General features: G+C 37.9%; 1 protein-coding gene across 4 annotated transcripts in view; it reads left to right on the top strand.

The window, feature by feature from the left end:
- Window positions 1-18630, top strand: part of DIP2C (disco interacting protein 2 homolog C) — a 589927-nt gene that overhangs the window by 515599 nt on the left and 55698 nt on the right. For all 4 annotated transcript variants that reach the window (XM_027841054.1, XM_027841052.1, XM_027841051.1 and 1 more), the window contains 2 exons: window positions 6805-6973; window positions 11084-11254. In XM_027841054.1, the coding sequence (XP_027696855.1) occupies window positions 6805-6973; window positions 11084-11254 (340 nt within the window). The remainder of the gene's footprint in view (window positions 1-6804; window positions 6974-11083; window positions 11255-18630) is intronic.

The following is an 18630-nucleotide window of genomic DNA, read 5'->3' as shown; positions in this document are numbered from 1 at the left end:
GAAACAACTCCAACAAATCATTTCCTCTCCAGGCTACCCTTCCCCCATTTCTTGCCCTTGATCCTCAGAACAGCAACCTTAAAAAGCCGAGCTCTCAGAACTCTCCATGTGATATGACTTAGGCTAGATGGCAGCAGGATTGTCACCTCGCTCTTTCTGAACATCATACTTCTCTCTCTCTCCCTTTTTTTTTTGGTTAGGCGATGGGGTTAAGTGACTTGCCCAGGGTCACACAGCTAGTAAGAGCTATGTGTCTGAGACCGGATTTGAACTCACTTCCTCCTGACTCCAAGGCCAGAGCTCCATCCACTGCACCACCTAGCTGCCCCAACATCATACGTCTCTTAATGTGGCCTGTTCACCTTAGTTTTGGGGGCTGTTGGGTTACATTTTCAACTCTTACTGTACTTCTAGTCCATTAAGTCTCCAAGGTCTTTTCAAACACAAACAGCTTCCTAGTCATGGCTTGCCTGTTCTATACTTATGCAATTAATGTTTTGCACCTAAGTACAGTGCTTCACATTTATTCCTATTTAATTTCGTCTTATTAAATTGGGTCTTCTGTCATAGCCTGATGAGATCCTTTTTTTTGGAACCTGATTCTTTTATACAGTATATTAATTAGCTATCCATCACTGCTTTGAGTCATTGCCGTATTTGATAACCTGTCATCTATTCTTTTATCCAGGTCATTGTGAAAAATTATTTTAAAATGAAACAAAGTTAGGAAGGACAGATCCCTAAGTCACACTACTAAACACATTAAGTGGTGCAGGAAACAGAGCATCAGACTTGGAGTCAGGAAGACCTGAATCCAAATCCGGTTTCATATACTAATTAGTTGTGTGATCTTGGGCAAGTAACTTAGCCTGTCTGCCTCAGTTTCCTCAACTGTAAAATGGTGATAATAATAGCATCTACCTCATATGGTTGTTGTGAGGATCAAGTGATACATGTAATAATAACATATGTAAAGTGCTTAGCACAATGCCTGGCATATGGTTGGGCTGGCTATATTAGTGCTTATTCTCCCCTCGCCCCCACAGTGTGTGAACCACTGGGTAGGTGATTCAAAGATAAAATAGAAAAAATCACTGTCCTTTAAGAGCTTACATGCTATTGGGAGCAGGGAATGAGAGAGAAGGAATGTAATATATACACTAATAAATGTTGAAGGGAAGAAGTAAAGAAACAAACATCCATTTATCAAGTATCTATTAGTGCCAGACACCATGCTAAGTGTTTTACAAATATCATCTCATTTGATACTCAGAACAATCCTGGGAGGTAGATGCTATTATTATCCCCATTTTACAGTTGAGGATCCTGAGGCAGACAAGTTAAATGATTTCTTTAGGGTCACACAACTAGTAACTGTCTTGAGGCCGTATTTGAACTCAGGTCTTTCTGACCTCAGGTCCACTATGCCACCTAGCTGCTGCCTCTAGCATGTGAAAAATCAAGCAGGGAGACAGTACTAACATGGGGTGGGATGAAAGAAGGTTTCACAGAGAAAATGGCACCTGAGCTGGGTCTTAAAAGAAGATAGGCATTGTGAGAGGTACAGCTTGAGGAGACTGTGATATTCCAGGATAGGAACTGAGTATATAAGAGGCATGAGGTATCAAATTCACATAGCAACTAGTAGACTCCAGCATCTGGTTAGAGTGTAGTTTTTGAAGAGAAGTAGTAGAAAATAAAGATAGGAAGGGAGATGAAAGCTAGATTGTAGAAGGTTTTCAATCCAAAGCTAAGGAGTTTATGTTTTATTCTATAGGCAATGGGAAGCCAATGGAAATCTAGGAAATGACATGGTCAGTTCTGTGCCTTTGGAAGAGTATTTTGGCAACTGAATTGGAGAGGGGAAAGATTGGAAGCAATAAGGCCAATTTGCAGACTGTTAGAGAGATGCAAGCTACAGGTGATTAGTGCCTCAGCCAGGTTGTTAATGTGTGAGTGAAGAGAAAGGGACAGATGCTATGCTATGAGGCATGACAATTGATTATGTATATGGGGTTAAGGAAAAAATAAAGAGTCAGGGAAGACTCCAAGGTTACCTGGGTGCTAGGAGAGAAGTCAAGTCCACAAATGCAGACATTTAGAGGAAAAGAGTAGGTTGTGAAAAGGGAAATAACGGGTCCATTTTGGTCATTCAATTTGAGATGCCAAGGAACACGCCCCCAGGGAAGAAATATCTGCCAGGCAGTTATCAATGGGTAACTAGAAAATATTATGACAGATTATGGATGGCTGTCTAGGTTTGGGAATCAGTGATGGAGAGAGAACACTTGAACCCATGAGAATGGATGATCTCCAAGGGAGAGTTTCTAGAGACAGAAGAGAAGAGAAGGTTCAGGACAGAGCACTGGGGAAACACTCGTGTCAAGGGACAAGAGATCCAATAAATGAGACAAAAAATATCAGTCAGCCAAGTGGTGAACCAGGAGAAAGCAGTGTCATGGCAGCCAATGGAGAAAAAAAGTATCTCAGTTGAAGAGGTTAGCAGTATCAAAAGCTGCACAGGTCAAAAAATAAAGACTAAGGAAAAGACCATCAAATTTAGCAGTTAAACAATCACTTATCTTGGATTTCAATTTCCTGTCCACCATTATTATTCTATCCTTCCCAATCTGAAGAGCATTCTGTACAGAACGCAAAATAAAGACTTGAGTAGTTCTTTTTTTTTGCAATTATCCTATCCATTCTCAGTCGTGGTCCTGTGCTTTGTTCAGTCTTCCTCTTGCCCCAGCAGAATAACTAAAATAGCCCTTATTGTTCTTGTCATTCATCATTAGTTCCGGCTCATTCTGAGCTTTAGAATTCTATTTCTTACTATTCTTCCAGGACCATGATACTCTTCTATCCCCCCTCAGTTGCCTACTCTTGATTCTCTAATCTCCATGTCTTTGTTAGTGAATTTACTGAGCATCCGTATCTGTCTTCTTCTCTTCTCCCTTATTATAATCATTTGTGTTTGTTTAATCAGAATTTCATTCTTGATCTTCCCTCATCCCTCCTGAGCCAATTTTCCCCATAGAATTTTATGCCAGGGGTCCCTAACTACCCTTCCTTTGAAATTTTCAGAAGTGTTAGTAACAGCAAAAGCTCAGTGGAGATTTAAGGCTTAATAGTTCCATTAACCTGGTTACTGTTGATAGCACACTTCAAGTGCAGCGCTCATCTTCAGAGTTTATTTTCAGTGAAAGCTAGATAACCACTTTCTCTAAACTGGTATATGTTAGAATTTAACTCAATTTCATCTAAGTCCTTTTGATTTTAATGCAAACTCATATTTGTTGGGCATATTGTAGTTCTGAAAGTATTTTCACATCCATTATCTTATATGAGTGTCCTAACAAGTGCTTGACACAGTGAGCTCTGAATAAATGCTTTTTGACTAACAACAGTCCTGTGCAGTAGACCAGATAGGAAACTGAGAAGAAAAAGATGATTGTGACTTGCTCAGAATCACGCATATAACCAATGCTCCTGATTCTTAGTCTGGTGCTTTTACTATTCCATGCGACCAGTATTAAGCCATGTTCTCCAGTTGAGAGAGAAGACAACAGTGGCCAGGAGGAAGGAGGGAATGGTGTGCTTCTGATCCCATTGTGAAGTCTCAGTTTTGTTTTTGACATCATCACCTGTTTGCCTACTGAGAAACCATGATGCAACAAATTATGCACTGTCATTTCACCACAGATTCAAGTGGGAGGAAAAAATAAGCTGTTTATTTCCAAACAAGTGTCCTTGCCAGCTAAGCAAGTGTGACAAGAAGGGGTATTTCACAAAAGCAAGTGCAAGTTTAATGATGGGTACATACTCAACTAAAATGCAATTAATAGTATTTAGCACTTTTCATCTTCCAAGTACTTTAGAAACCACGACTAATCCTCTGAGCACCCTCTGTGGCTAGGTAAGTTTAGTTGGGTCCAGGGAGAAAGTCATCATTAGAGTTGAGTTTAAGACCCTAAATATCCCTATTCTTCACTCAGATCACCCCCTTTTCACAGAGGTAATCCATTTTAATGCTTGATTTATGGGAAAGGCTTTCTAATTCCTAATCCAGTTTAGGCTGAGAGTCCAAAGTGCCATGTATTGCCTGCAAACTATCTGTACAAACCACAAGACATCCTCCTTCAGCAGAACCAGCTATTTGGAGGTAGGGAGAAATAAATTTATGATAGAAGAAAAGATTTGAAAGACATTTAATGTGTAGATATTCTAAATTTTCTTTAAAAGAGTAAGTCACCAAAAGCCCTTTGCTGACCTAGGAAATGCAAAAGATCTCTTACTTTCATATATGTTACCTGAAGCATTCATCTTAGGATCCTCCTCTGTCCTTCTCAGTTTCTCCCTTTCACTTTCCCCGAATTATCAACAGGTTTCTAATTCAGTATATTATTTTCCATTTGGAAAAAGGTTTCTTGTAAGTGTTGTTTTAAAGAAGTAGAATTTTAAAACAAGTCCACTGAGAACAGGCTTTTGTAGGGATTAAAGCGGGACCCACAGGAGAGCTCAGTTAACAGCAACTGTCATGTAACCATGAAGGCAAACAGAATACAACTGCTTCACAAACCCCATGTGGGAAAACAGGATATGCTTTTATTATAAAGAACTTGTTTATATGTAATAACGATTAGTTTTGCAATGTTTATTTCTGTTCTCTTCAGACAGAAATTACTTCTTTAAATGACAAACATTTCATTCACCTTAATATATCTAAAAGGAAGTTAAGGATATAGTCAATTATTGCTTATAGGCTGGGCTTTGACTATGTATGTATTTGTGGCACACGTTCATCAAAGATACAAATCACCTTATTCAATTGGATGCCAGAGAGTTAGAAAGGGAGGAGAGTTGCTTTTAATTTTTTCTTTTCCTAATTTCTTAGATTTCAGGATTTGTCCAAAAACTATAATTTCTGATTTATGGTCTTCTCAATTATTTCTCCTTTATACCTTGAATAGCCTTTTCAAGGGAAGACTTGGTTTGAACAAAATATATATTCTACTATTAAAATAAAAGACACCTAAAATTTGTCTTTGGTTGCTTTAACATAGCCTCTGCAAGTAGTGACTACTTCAGAGGTCTTGAAATACACCAGAGCAATATTTGAATTTTTTTCCTCATCTTAATAGTAAATGAAGGGAGGGCAATTTAATCAATGAAATCACAGCTCTAGTCCCTCCATCTCTAATAGGTTAAAAGTACTGAGCAAGGTGCTGAGTGTGATACAAGGACAAATAAGGATGTATGTGTGTATGATTAACCAATTTTTAGATTATGGTATAATCAATAAAGCAAGCTGTAGTGGAAAGAGCATTAGATTTGGCTCAAATGACAGCCTTGAATTCCACCCTCTGCCACTTCTCACCTATGTGGCATCTTGGCTGGATCGCTTCATTTCTGTGGGCCAAAGGTAGTTTTGAAAGACCAATGGATTGGGATCTAGATCTCAGTTTGAATCCTACAACACATGACATTTACCTTTAAAATGAATGAATGAATGAATGAATGAATGAATGAATTTTTGTCAGCCAGATGCGTTCACCAAACACTTTATAATCGGTTGTTTTGTTTTGTTTTTTTCTCTTGGATGAGATTCTAAAAGCTAGAAAGTCTATATTGACCATACTGTGATAAAATTGGGTTTTGCACACTGACATTTAATAATGCCATATACTGTTACCACCTTAACCCCTGAACTCTTTACAACAGGAAACTACCTCTTATGTAATGCTTAGCAAAGGAAAAAAAAATGTATCTGCCTTCCTGGGGCAATTGGAAGAAGGTGGTTGACTTGGGATGATTTTGTCATAATGAAAAGAACTGTTGATATTAGGACATGACATCCCAGAAACCTTGTAAAAAGTAGAGTTTGGGCAAACGTGGAGCCCTCATTTGTGACAACTAATGCCTATTTCTTTGTGCTGGGGGTGCAGTAGATAGTCCAGACTTCTTAAACATAACCAGTGCCTGTATGTTTTCTTTCATTTCTCAAAACTTGTTTTTTGCAGTGAAAGTCTGGGTCTCGTTCCTTGATCCTTTTTAGCTAGTTTGTTTGCTGTAGTTTGGGAAGAGAGGAAAAATCAACCCTTCAGGAGTAGACTTAAAAATAATTGGCAATTTTCCATCTCCCCAATATTTTTAGCATTTTTTGCTAATACTATAGACACCACCAAATGTGAGAGTTCCACCAAAATGACATCCTTCCTGCTCCAGTAAGACTCTGGTTTACAGAGATAATAAAGCAGGTTCAGAAGATGAGAAGCCAAATAGCATACTGGTTTTAAATAAAGGTACATCATGACAATACCTGACCTGTACACCTTCAAAGGGGTTTCAGAAACATCATCATATGCAATTGTCTGTGGGGTGTGCAGGGAAGATGCTTTTCTTCCCATTTTACAGATGAGGAAATCAAAGCATATAGGTTGAATAATTTGTTCAGGATTACATAGAGTTAGTCATAGGTCTGGGACTGGACTCTGGGTATCAAATGATGACACTCCTTTCAGTTTGCCTTTGAATTGTCTACAGATTTTCACTTTATTTTTCTTGCTCTTTTTGTAACCTAGCTAACATGAAAATATGTTTGCACGACTTCATATGTATAAATGGGTTATCATATTGCTTGCCTTCTCAATGGGTGGGGGATGCACTGGAGGGAGGGACGGAGAGAGAGAATTTGGAATTCAAAATTTAAAAATGAACGTTTAAAAATAATTTTTTAAAAAATTAAAAGAAAACTGTCTATAGAGAGCTGACCCTCTCCTGACCAGTAGTCTTCTGTTTTTACAGTGTTTATTCAGGACACCAGTCTATTCTGATCCCTCCCTCAGAGCTGGAGACCAATCCTGCCCTATGGCTTCTTGCTGTGAGTCAGTACAAAGTCCGAGACACTTTCTGTTCCTACTCAGTCATGGAACTTTGCACCAAGGGCCTAGGCTCACAGACAGAATCACTGAAGGTAAGCAGAACAGGCAAGCCTTTTCAGCAGCACCAGGGTATATTTTGCCTGTTTACCCTTTTGACAGGGAACATTCCTGATTGCAGTCATTGAAGGAGAGAAATTCTATTTATGGAAGAACTTGGAAAATTCTTGGTAAAACTAATGGGAGTCTTCACAAAAGTCAGAATACCATCACTTGCTGCTTCCAAGCCCATTTTCACATAAGAAATTAGAAATACTCATCTTTGAGAACCACCTAAGCTTTTTTTTTTTTTTCAAATGTCTCTTACCTCACTGCCACAAAGTAGACTTAAGGGCCAGATGGCAGATCTCTGGATCTGTGAAATACTCAGAATCATGGCTTTATTTCATCATTGTAACTTCTGAAATCTTGGGGTTTGTCTTTGCTTCATGTGAGTGAATGATGCCAAGTATCATGGACAGAGAGCCAGCCTTGAAATCACGGAGAGCCGGGGTGAAGTTCTGCCTGTGACATATGCTGGCTATGGAGACTCTGAGCAAGTCCCGTAACTACTCTACTTTATGCTCTAGGCAGTTTTTTAATACTGTGAAGTGCCAAGAAGGTACTGACTTGAATTGGTACAGGAAGTTTCTTCTCCCAAGAGTTCATTGTATCAATGAAATCACAGCTAGTCCTACTGTCCATAGTATGTGAAAAGTTCTGAGCAAGGTACTGAGTGGTATACAGTGTCAAATAAGGACTCTCATTACTTATAGTCTAGAAGGAGGGAAACAGTCTTGAAGGGGAGACAGGAAAAATTCTTTTGCAAACTAATTGTATGTATCATGTGAAAGTATAAGAGAGATGCAAAATGTCATGAGATCAGGGAGTGAAGGATCCTTTCTAGCTCATGGGATCAAGAAAGACTATGGAGGAGATGGTATTTGAAGGATGGATAGGATTTCATCTGGTAAAGGTTCAAAGGAAGGAGGACTATGGCGCTCTTTAAGGATTTATAGAATTTATATCTAGAGTGTGCACAGACGTCAAGAGACTAATATTTCAAAGAATACTAACAATTATTTCTTAAATTTCATTGGGGCTTCACTTGAATTATAGAAGACAATTTGTTCAATTTCCATTTTATCTTTAACATGAAGTGACAATACCATTTTTTTCATTTAATCCAAAGACACCCTAGTTACTTTATATTGTCATAGCAAATGCAAATAGCAATTTGTTTCCAATATCTATGGTAAAATAAATGTTAAGTTTTTCATTATCATATCTAATTTCAGAAATCAAGAGTTTCCACTCCTGAAATCAGCCATATTTGGGGGCATTTTTAAAAACAGGGTGAACCTTCAGAGTTTGAAACACTTGTGCCTATATGCCCTCCCCACAGCTATTCCCTAAAACCAAGAATAGTCATAGAACATGGAGATAAAATCCAGAACATTGAATAACTGAAGTGAGAAATGATGGCTTTTGAGTGTCTTATTTTTAAATATAGGAACTAGTTAGGCCTAAACGGTAAATATATTATAGCTTAAAGTTCTTCATATGTTATATCTAATTGCTCAACATTTGAACAATGTCTAATATTAGTAGAAGTAACTGATAAACATGCATTATAAACCAAAACAGTAGAGGCAAAAATGCACTTTCCGTTAGGTAATGATGCCTTTCATTCTACTGATCTTATAAATTAAAATGTCCACGCAAGCAGTCCTTTCTGACATTTCTGGCTTATACTAGGTATTCCCTTGGTTTTGTCTTAAGCATCATTCATGATAGAGACATGTGTTTCACATAACTATAGGTTATATAGTATACATGCATGTATACATGTATGTATACATATATAATACTATGTGGGTTATATGTGTATGCATAGAGAGAATATTATAGGTATATACATACTTATAACTAACCTTATTAGCCCATTGCCCCCAGAATTATATATGGACAGAACAGAGAAATAAAATATGGAATTATGTGAAGAATTTTGCATTTTATATACACACATATGCAGATATATGTATAGATGTGTATCATGTATGTAATAAGCATATTATGTGTGTAATGTATATGTTATATGTGAATACATATATATGTATACAAATGCATGTACACGGGTAAACAAAACATGCTTACATACCCTATATTGATTCTGTATTTCAGAAAGATGTGTATGTAAGAAGCAGCATGGTATAGTGCATTAGACCTGGCTTGAGAGTCATAAAGACCTGGGTCCTTCTGACACATACCAGTTGAGGGACATGGGTTATATCACTTAACCTCTCAAGGGCTCCTCAGACAACTCTCTAAGACTTAGTTACAGTGCTCATCAACTTGAAATTCCCCCAAACAATCAAATCACAGGTCCATAATAAATCAAAAACCATATATGTATATATTGTGTTATGTAATAATTGGTATATGGTGTAGTATGATATGATATATGATATGAAATATATGGAGTGGTGAGGGAGAGTATAATGTATACTTCCTATTAACTTCTGAGGCCATCAATACGAATACTTACTGCCCTGACACTAAGTATAGCACTTCTGTGGATGACTTTGTGACCACTACAGCCGAAAGAGTGGTTTGGTGGCCAGTTTTCCAGTTATAAGCCTTCTTACACTTAGCTGGTCCTAACAGCAGACCACAGGCATAGTCTATGGGAGTCTCGGGGTTGAGGCCTTTCTAATTTGACAAGACCTGCCTGAGTTTGTACTAAAATAAATGGCCCAGACTTTAAATAACCACTGTCACTTCCATGAGACAGTGAAGCACCAAGCTAAAACCTTAGCAAAGGAGAGTATATTGTCTAGTTACATAAAAATAGATTTCTCTGTCAAGCCTAATGTTCAGCGTAAGACCAAGGAGATACACATTCAAAAACAACAATACCGGGAGAGATTTACATTGTCACAAAAGCCAAAGGGTTACATTAGTTACTTCTCAGAGTTGCTGTGTGGAAATTGCTTTCCAAACTATAAACTATCACATAAATATGTGTAAGCATTTTATTAGTTTGATAGAGCAAGTAAAAACAATGCAGACAGACATATTCACACCTGTTCATGTCAACATTATCTTGAATTCTCTTCTTTGCTCCAGTCAGAAGTGCATTTGTTATCAATGATAGAAGGGAAAGAATATACTGACTTTCTTTTGTGGAGTTCTCATCTCTTTGTATCTCATTTTCATACCAGCAGACAACATACATCAGTGCCGGTGGTCATTCCTCTTTGGGATGCCATCCAACAACTTTGTTTACTCTCAGTGTGAGCTGTGCCAACCATTACCACCAAAAGCATTTTGCTTGGCTCATTTGAATTCCTCCTCCTTTGATTTCTGGTGCTTTTGCTCACTGGACCTCATCCAATGCAGAAATATTCTACCATAAAACTATAAAGTGATTAATCACTGAGAATATATCATTGGGTATTTCACGGACCACAGGACATAAAATGCATGACCCATGTTTATGAAGTCATTGGAAATGTCTGGTTTCCTATTTACATCCAGTGGGTTGGGATTTTTTTGCGTTTCTTTCTTGTGCATGCTCAGAAATGCCCACACAGATTCACACTTGTAAGGAATCACACACAAACATTTCGTCAGACTTCTTTTCCTGTTTTTTGCCAGTCTTGAATTACCCTCCCACGGGCATTCATTTTCCTCTGTCTCCCTCACTTCACTTGCTGTTCTGGTGACCTTGCAGCTATTCAGAAAAGGTGTTTGGTGTCACTGCTTCAGAGAGGCAGCCCAGGGTAGGAGACAAAGGGCTGGTCTTGGAGTCAAGGAGAACTGCATTCAAGTCTTGCCTCTTGACACTTACTAGCTGTGTGGCTATAGACAAGTCACTTAACCTTTCTGAGCCTGGTCTGCTTTGATGGAGAGGGTGCCCACATCAATGATATCCCAGTTTTTATGTTATCTCTTCAGTTCTGAATGTCACCATAGATGTTTTAAACAGGTAGTCAGTTCAGTCCTAAACCAACCCATGAAAAGCACAACACTAGATGACCATATGGCACTGGGTCTTTGCTGTGTTCTTTTGTCATTGCAAAGTAATGGGATCCATGGTTTTACATGGAGATAAACAAGTGTGAGATTGCCTTATCAACTAATGCCATTATTATCATTCCCAGGCAAGAGGACTGGACTTGTCCCGAGTACGGACGTGTGTGGTCGTGGCAGAAGAACGCCCTCGAATAGCCCTCACACAATCATTTTCAAAATTATTTAAAGATCTGGGTCTCCATCCACGAGCTGTTAGTACATCATTTGGCTGTAGAGTTAACCTGGCGATCTGCTTGCAGGTGAGTTTCCCTAATGTCATTAGGTGCTGGAATCAAGGAAGTGACGAGTGGATGCTTAAGTATACACCACAAATCTGAAGAGTTTTTGACCTTTTTATTTTTTTTTCTGGGTAGGATGCTTAGTTAGGATTTTTGTCATCTTTTCAGCAAATGCATGTGGTTGGTACATAGATATTGACTTTATTATTTTTTATTACAGTTTCACATTTGTCAGTAACCATTATTCATAATGAGTATTCTTAGCATTTACCCAGTCCTAAAATATTTTAACTTTAGTAGCAACCATGGCAGTTTGTCACAACTTCTGCTGTCTGTTTTTCTAAAGATTAGACACTTGGAATAATGTATTCATACATCCTGTATCCCTGTCTCTTTAAAGGTTTGGTGTGATTAAAGCAGGCAAATAATTACTTTTTGAAGAACTAAGTCACTTGAAGCAGGATCAAATATCTCCTGTTGTATTAACAACACTTAAATCACAATCTCAGTTTAATTTCCTTGCCTTAGTTGTTAAGAAAGACATATTCCTGAGGTAACCATTTATTAGCCTTTCAAATCTGCCAAATAAAATCTTATTTATTTTCTGCTTCATTAATGCCCCTTCCAACCATATTTATAATCTCTGCCTTTCCTTCAGCTCTTGTTTTGTAAAAGGAGACACCCCAGCCCATGGAAAAGCTCAAACTTCTTCCCAGAGTTAAGACTAGCTACTTTTTTTAAAAAGAGGGTAAAGATGTTTCATCTTTCCATAAAGTCCTTTACAACTAAATCCCTTGAACTTGTCCTTAGGGTATGGAGCTATAAAGCTCATCCTTTCTATGGCATTTTAAGAAGAAAAGCCACATGTTGACTTGTATCACTCCCATTCATTACTCTAATCCTATACTATGTCTCTTCAATTAACATTCCCACCAGAGAAATGGGTGAATTTGTTTTGCTTACTTTTGCCTACTTGTTCATAAAAGGATAATTTTTTTTTATTTCATGGGATGGGGAGAGAGAAGATACTGATAATCAATTGCCTCCCCTCAAAAAAATCAAAGCAAAGAAGGTCTTGGAAGCATTTTTTAATGCAAAGAAGAAAATAGAAAGAAAGCAGAAGGAAATACAGACAAGCAGAACAACTTTGAAAGCAACATGTTAAAATCTTTTGTATACTTTAAAAAATAGCACACACAACAGATTCAGATTTTTCATATGTGATTGTAATTTTCTGTTCTATCCTCTATGTGGAAATATTTTTTTTTCTCTTTCTCCCTCTCCCTTTCTTTTGGTGTTAATGTTCAGAATTTAAAAAAAACAACAACTAAAGGTAATTTTAAAAAAAGAAATGTCCAGAGGAGAATCTTGGAAGTCTCTTCCCCATTTCTACTTTTTCTATTTCTCTCTTCCCTCATCTCCAATCAGTTATTCTCCCCATTTCTATTTTCTTTCTCTCCCCCCATTTCAATCAGTCTCCTATTACTGCTATTCTGTCTAGGCCGCCAGCCCTCTTATTGCCTTTCTTGTGCCTTCATCATTCTGACTCAGTCTCAAATTCAGCAACTGCCCCAAACAGCAATAACACCTTCCTTCTCCAGAGAGTAACTGGGACTCCCTAAGTGAGACTATGAGAAAAAATTGGGCGGTAACTTGGCAACAAAAGCATATTTATTCTATTTCTGCCTCAGCTGCCGCTTTGAAGTGCTATAGGAAGTCCTTTCACAAAAGGAAAACAAAACAGATTGCAAAAGGAAAGCAGAACATTTAACACTTGTCCTCTTTGACATGATTGGTAGGCATTAACCAATTAAGGTCCATAAACACACTTATGAAGTAGGAATTGGTCGATTTTGTACTGAAACTCCAAATGGAAGAAACTGAGTTGGAGAGTCCCTTAAATTCAGGGGTGATTATTAGCTTTCCAAAAATGTTCATTGAGTGTGCATAATTCCCAAGTACATAGGACTAGACTCCTTCAAATAGCAAGCTCTTTCAACTATAAAAAGAAGTGTTTGAAATTATAACAAGAAAAAATACAACTTTTCAGGAACATAGTTGTCATGTAAAGAGAAGTATACCCGCACACTGCATTTCCTCAGAAATGAAATGTATCATGAGCTGCCACATCAAATGAAGCAGAAGTCGTGATTCACCGGTCATCTCGGAATTGTCTATCACCACTAAGACTTTTCCTGCAACAACAATGACCTGAACCTCTTGTTTTAAAGGGGGAAAGGAAGCTCATGTTTACAGATATTCTTTATAACTTAAATGGATTTCATGAGATCCAGACTGCTTGAACTGATACATTCCCAGTACTCACCATGATACAGCAGCAAATGGTGAACTTCCTTTAATCTGATAAGCTCTGAACAGCTTCCAGAGAAAGTCAGAAAGGCTATTTCTTTTACTTCCCTGCCTACTGTTTATACTTATATTTGAACAAGTCATACATGAGCTAGGCGCATTCCATGGAAAAAGGAATTTGGTGTCCTTGTGTCTTTGCTTCTTTGGCCTCTCCGTTCTTCCTAACCTATGTTAAAGGCAATAGTTTTCAGATTTTTTGTATCACGAAAGAAATGAGAGTGATGAAAGTGATCCTAAAAAAGAGTTCTTTTTTTAAAATTTGTGAACATGAGAAAAATAGTTCTTCCTCATACCCGAGTGTGGTACCGTCTACATAATCAAAAATTTCAGAGCCCAACTTGCTAATGTAAGGTCAGATTGAACAAGGTAGCATACTTAAAGAGCATTCATTCAATCAAATGAGGTCCTGTAGGTGAACAAATAGCTGTCAGATCATGAAGCTGAGCAAAGACTAAGTCCCTGCCTAAGAAAGCCTTATATATGATGTGAGCAAGGATAGATTTCTTAAGGAGCTCTAACATTCTGCAGCCTTGAGAGGTAACTTGATTACTTCTCCTTGCTAATGACTTATTACTCAACTCACGATATCCCCAAAGCAGTTTTTTTTAAAAAGCATTTTAAACTTTTAAGCTTTAGCACAAGGAATCAGATTTTCTACTCTAGTCATCAATCTTCCACTGAATCTCTCTTAGAAAGACTCATGTCTGGTTTCTGTGTGAGCTGTACATTAACAGTATGAGAAGCGTAGTTTTTTGGGAAGACCTCTGCCTTGATGGTACTAAGACCCGTTTTTGAGTCCTGGCTTACGCCATTTGCTAACTGCATGGTCTAGGGAACTTAACTTTGCCAAATCATCATTTCCTCATTGGCAAAATTGGGATAACAATCCTTGTTAATAATCCTTGATAACAGTCCATAAGCTGATGTATGAGAAAGTACTTTATCAGTGTGAAACACCATATAAGAGTAAACTAGTAATATGATGGAGTAGTATAATCATTCTTTTGTTCACCATTGCCATCCCTATAGAGTTTAAGCTTGAGAGGGAATCAGTTGGTAATGAAACACTGAAGTGAGTTATCAATAATTCTAGGTTGTTCACCTCATTTTGAATATGATGTTATTAAGAATCTTCTTTGCCTGTCTAGTGACAAGCTAATTTGGAAAAACCTAATCTCTGTGATGCTGCTGAGGCTGCTGTTTTAAGTATTCAGTCTGAAAAACTGAAGGTAGTTGTTGGTTCCTCAATCATTTCAAGACAGGAATTACCCACTGTGTGCATTTTGACGCTGTTGGCTTGGGGTTCATAAGTCATTATTCTTTGGCAAAGGCATGACCTTCTAAAATGAAAAATAGGTTCCTTTGATTTTTTTGCATGAACTGCTAAGATTGTAGGCACTTTTCAAAGGAGAAGGATCGAGATGTATGAGCCATTTGTTATTGTCAGGAAATGACATTTCCCAGAATATCTAGCTGCACAAATGACTTTTAATATAAAACAGTTGTAATTTGTTGAATTTAGTGTCTAAGAGAACATTAAAAAGATCACATCCTGACTTCTGTGTTTAATTAGCCTTAACATAAATTTCTCCTAGTGCTGCTAAAAAGTGTCACTTGTTTATTAACCTCTGTTGGAAAGGATGTTGCCTGCAGCCACAATTACTCTTTTGAAAAAATTAAAATGAAGAGTTTTTGCTTGTACTAGGTTAGAAATTGTGTTCTCTCATAAAAATCTTAGTATCGTTCTTCATAGGATTCATGGGGAAGAAAGCCCAAATCTCCCCCCCTTTTCTAAAGCAGACTCAAACTAAGGGGTTTTTTTTGGGTTGGGGAGGGGAGATTTAAGTACCCTTGGGCCACTTCCAATGAAACCTTTTGATCTTTGCTTTATTACAGATGGTGAAGATCTGTCTTGAAAGGGAAGCTGTATTTACAACTAGCGGGCATTTCAATGCTCAGTGAAATGAATAGCCATGAGAATCTTAAATTCACAGAATGTTATAATTGGAAGTGACTCAGGGGGATTCTAGTCCAACTTTTACCTGAAGAGGAATATAATCTCTCTAACAATGTGGTCACCTACTAAGGCGACCCCTTCCATTTTTAAACAGCTCTAAATGTGAAAGTATATGTATATATACATATATATAAGCACATATAAATATACACATGTATGTACATGCATGCATATATATAATACTGAGCCTCCCTACAACTCTCATGGAACCTAGTTCTACTGTCTAAGACAAAGTAAAAAAAAAATCCTTAATTCTTCCTCCACATGACATCCTTTCAAATTCTTAAAGGTTACTGCCATGTTTCCCTGAATTCATTTCTTCTCCAGACTAAACACTCTGAGTTTCTTTTAATCTTATGGCATGATTTTCATTCCCTGTACCATCCTGGTGCCCCTCTTCTGGATACATTCTAGCTTCCCTGTCAGGCTTCTTAAAATGTAGCATGCAGTACTCTGGATGTTCAGTGATCAGGGCAGGCTACAGGATTCTTCTACTCTCCCCTTCTTCCTGCATGCAAAAACTTCTTTTAGCTTAGCCTAAAATTCCATTAGCTTTTTTGACCACCATGTCACATTGCTGAGTCACTGAGCTTTCCATCCGCTAAAGCCTCTCTCCCCAGTCTTCTACATAAATCTCAGATGTGGAAGAGTCAAAGCATTAAGGATATACTGACTGATTCTGCCACAGATAGGCAGCTCAGAAATGCAGACCAAGATGTGAAGAGTAGGTGGTGAACAACAGGAACACCATGCCATTCACCCTCATCCCCTCTATCTGCGTTTGCCAGCTCAAGCTCAAGTTAACACGGCAGGTACCATGAAATTCTCAAAATAAAATGAATTTGACAGTAAGGCAGAACTGTCAATTGGTTATTTTTTTCCTGTACTTTAGGAGAAAAAGCCAAATATCAACAAAAGAAACTGATATGAAGGATTTAGCATATTCCAAGCAGCTAGTAACCTGGACTCAGACCTAGCTTCATATCCCCTTTGCATCTACATCTGTATTTTTGGATAATCTGAAATGATAGAAATAGAACCCTGAGGCACAATAATATCTTCAAAGCAAGACATAGGCATTCAATTTTGTTCAGTGATGAAGCCCAGAAAGTGAACAAATATATGTATGTTTTTAAATTGGCAATAGTAAGGATTACTAAAAAAAATAAACTGCAAATGGAAAAAAAAAACACTGGTTTTGGAAATGGAGGTTCTGGCTTTGCCATTCTCCTATCTATCTGGCTTTTGACAAGTCATTTTACCTTTCTGGGGCTCAAAATGAGAGGTTACTTCTCAGGTCCCTTCCAGTCCTAAATTCCATGAAACCTAAATAAAGGCTTTCCACTTAACTCTCTGCTAAGTCAGCAAAACATCACACACCAAACATTGTAGCTGATGAAAGGTTTATAATAATTCACTTTTTAAGGAAGGGTAAATAAATGCTCTATAGCACATGTTGGCATGTGGAATGGACTGGGGAGTAATAAAATGAAAACTAATGGGGTTTGGAGAATTTTTACCCTAATAATAAACATAAGCTTATATAAGCTTATATAGATGGAAAGGACTTTAGAGGTCATCTAGCCCAATCTCTACCTGAGTAGAAATGCTCTATTATACTAATGGTAATAATAATATAGAAATTTATTGCAAAATAAGACTTTATAAACATCATTAGATCTCATAATGACTATGAGCAAATTATTATTATTTCCATTTGTAAGTGACAACAATCAGTCTATGAGAGAGAAGGGTTAAGGAATTAATCCAAGGTCACACAGTAAATACGTGGCAAAGACAAGATTTGACTTAAGGTCATTTAACTCCAAATTCCCTTCTATTTTCAAGATAACACAGCTTTCCAGGGTACTAAATGAGAGAATTAGAGCATCTTGTGGAAATGTGGCTCCTACCTCATGGGGCTGGAACACTGCTCTCATCCTTCTCCCTCTGTGCTTCTTAATGACCTTTTCTCATTTCTCATCCTTCTTGACCTCTCTTCAGTCATGACATTCCTGATCACCTTCTTCTCCTAGATTCTCTCAGTTCTAGACTTTTGTGATACTGTTCTCTCCTGATTCTTCTCCCATCTGTCTAATGGCTCCTTCTAAATCTCCTTCACTGGATCTTTGTCTAGGTCATTCCCACTGTCCTGGGTATACCCCAAAGCTCTGTTCTGGATACTTTTCTCCTTTCCTTCTGTACTGTTTCAAATGGCAATCTCATCAGGTCATGGGAGTTCAATTATCATGTCAATAACAATTGATTCCCACATCTATTTATGCAGCCCTAAGCACTGTCCTGGACTTTAGTCCCTGCATCCCTGGCTGCCTTTTGGACATCTCAAAATAAATGTGTGGTACACATCTCAAACTCAACAGAATTTCATTATCTTTTCTTCTCAAGCCCTCTCAAGGGCACCGTTGCCCTCCCAGTCACTCAGATTCTCAACTTTGCCATCATCCTTAACTCCTCATTCGCACTCACAATTCATACACAAACTAGAAGGAATAGGCGAGGAGTGAGAGCATTCCAGACATAGGGGAACAGCCAGGGAAAAGGTCTGCTGTCAGTAGACCAAAGCATCATGCATGAGGAGCAGCAAGAAGGTATATATGTGTGTTGCTTATACAGTTATTTGTGTTTTCTACACCGACTAAAATGTGAGCTCCTTGAGAGCATAGACCGAGTTTTTTTCCTTTCTTTGTAGCCCCAGCACAATGCCACAAACATAGTAACCACTTAATAAATGCTTACTGACTGGCTAAGGACATCTTCCCACTTGAAGCCAATTAGATGTGGACTAGACTAAGCCATCTTTCTCCTGAGAGAGGCTTCTTTGATTTTGAATCTGCATCCACCTAGAAAAGAGAGGTAGGTCTTCACGGGATCACAGCCAGTGTAAGAGAGTTTCTAACTCCTCTACAACTTTTGCCATGTGAATATTTGTTAGAATATTTTGATAGAAGGGACCTTATATTTTATTCTAGGTGTATGGGGTGTAGTTTAC

This window comes from Vombatus ursinus, unplaced genomic scaffold (assembly GCF_900497805.2).
Source record: "Vombatus ursinus unplaced genomic scaffold, bare-nosed wombat genome assembly UNPS02014852.1, whole genome shotgun sequence".
Taxonomy (NCBI): Eukaryota; Metazoa; Chordata; class Mammalia; order Diprotodontia; family Vombatidae; genus Vombatus; species Vombatus ursinus.
The sequence above is the reverse complement of the archived record's forward strand: the minus strand, read 5'-3'. Positions and strand labels throughout refer to the sequence as shown.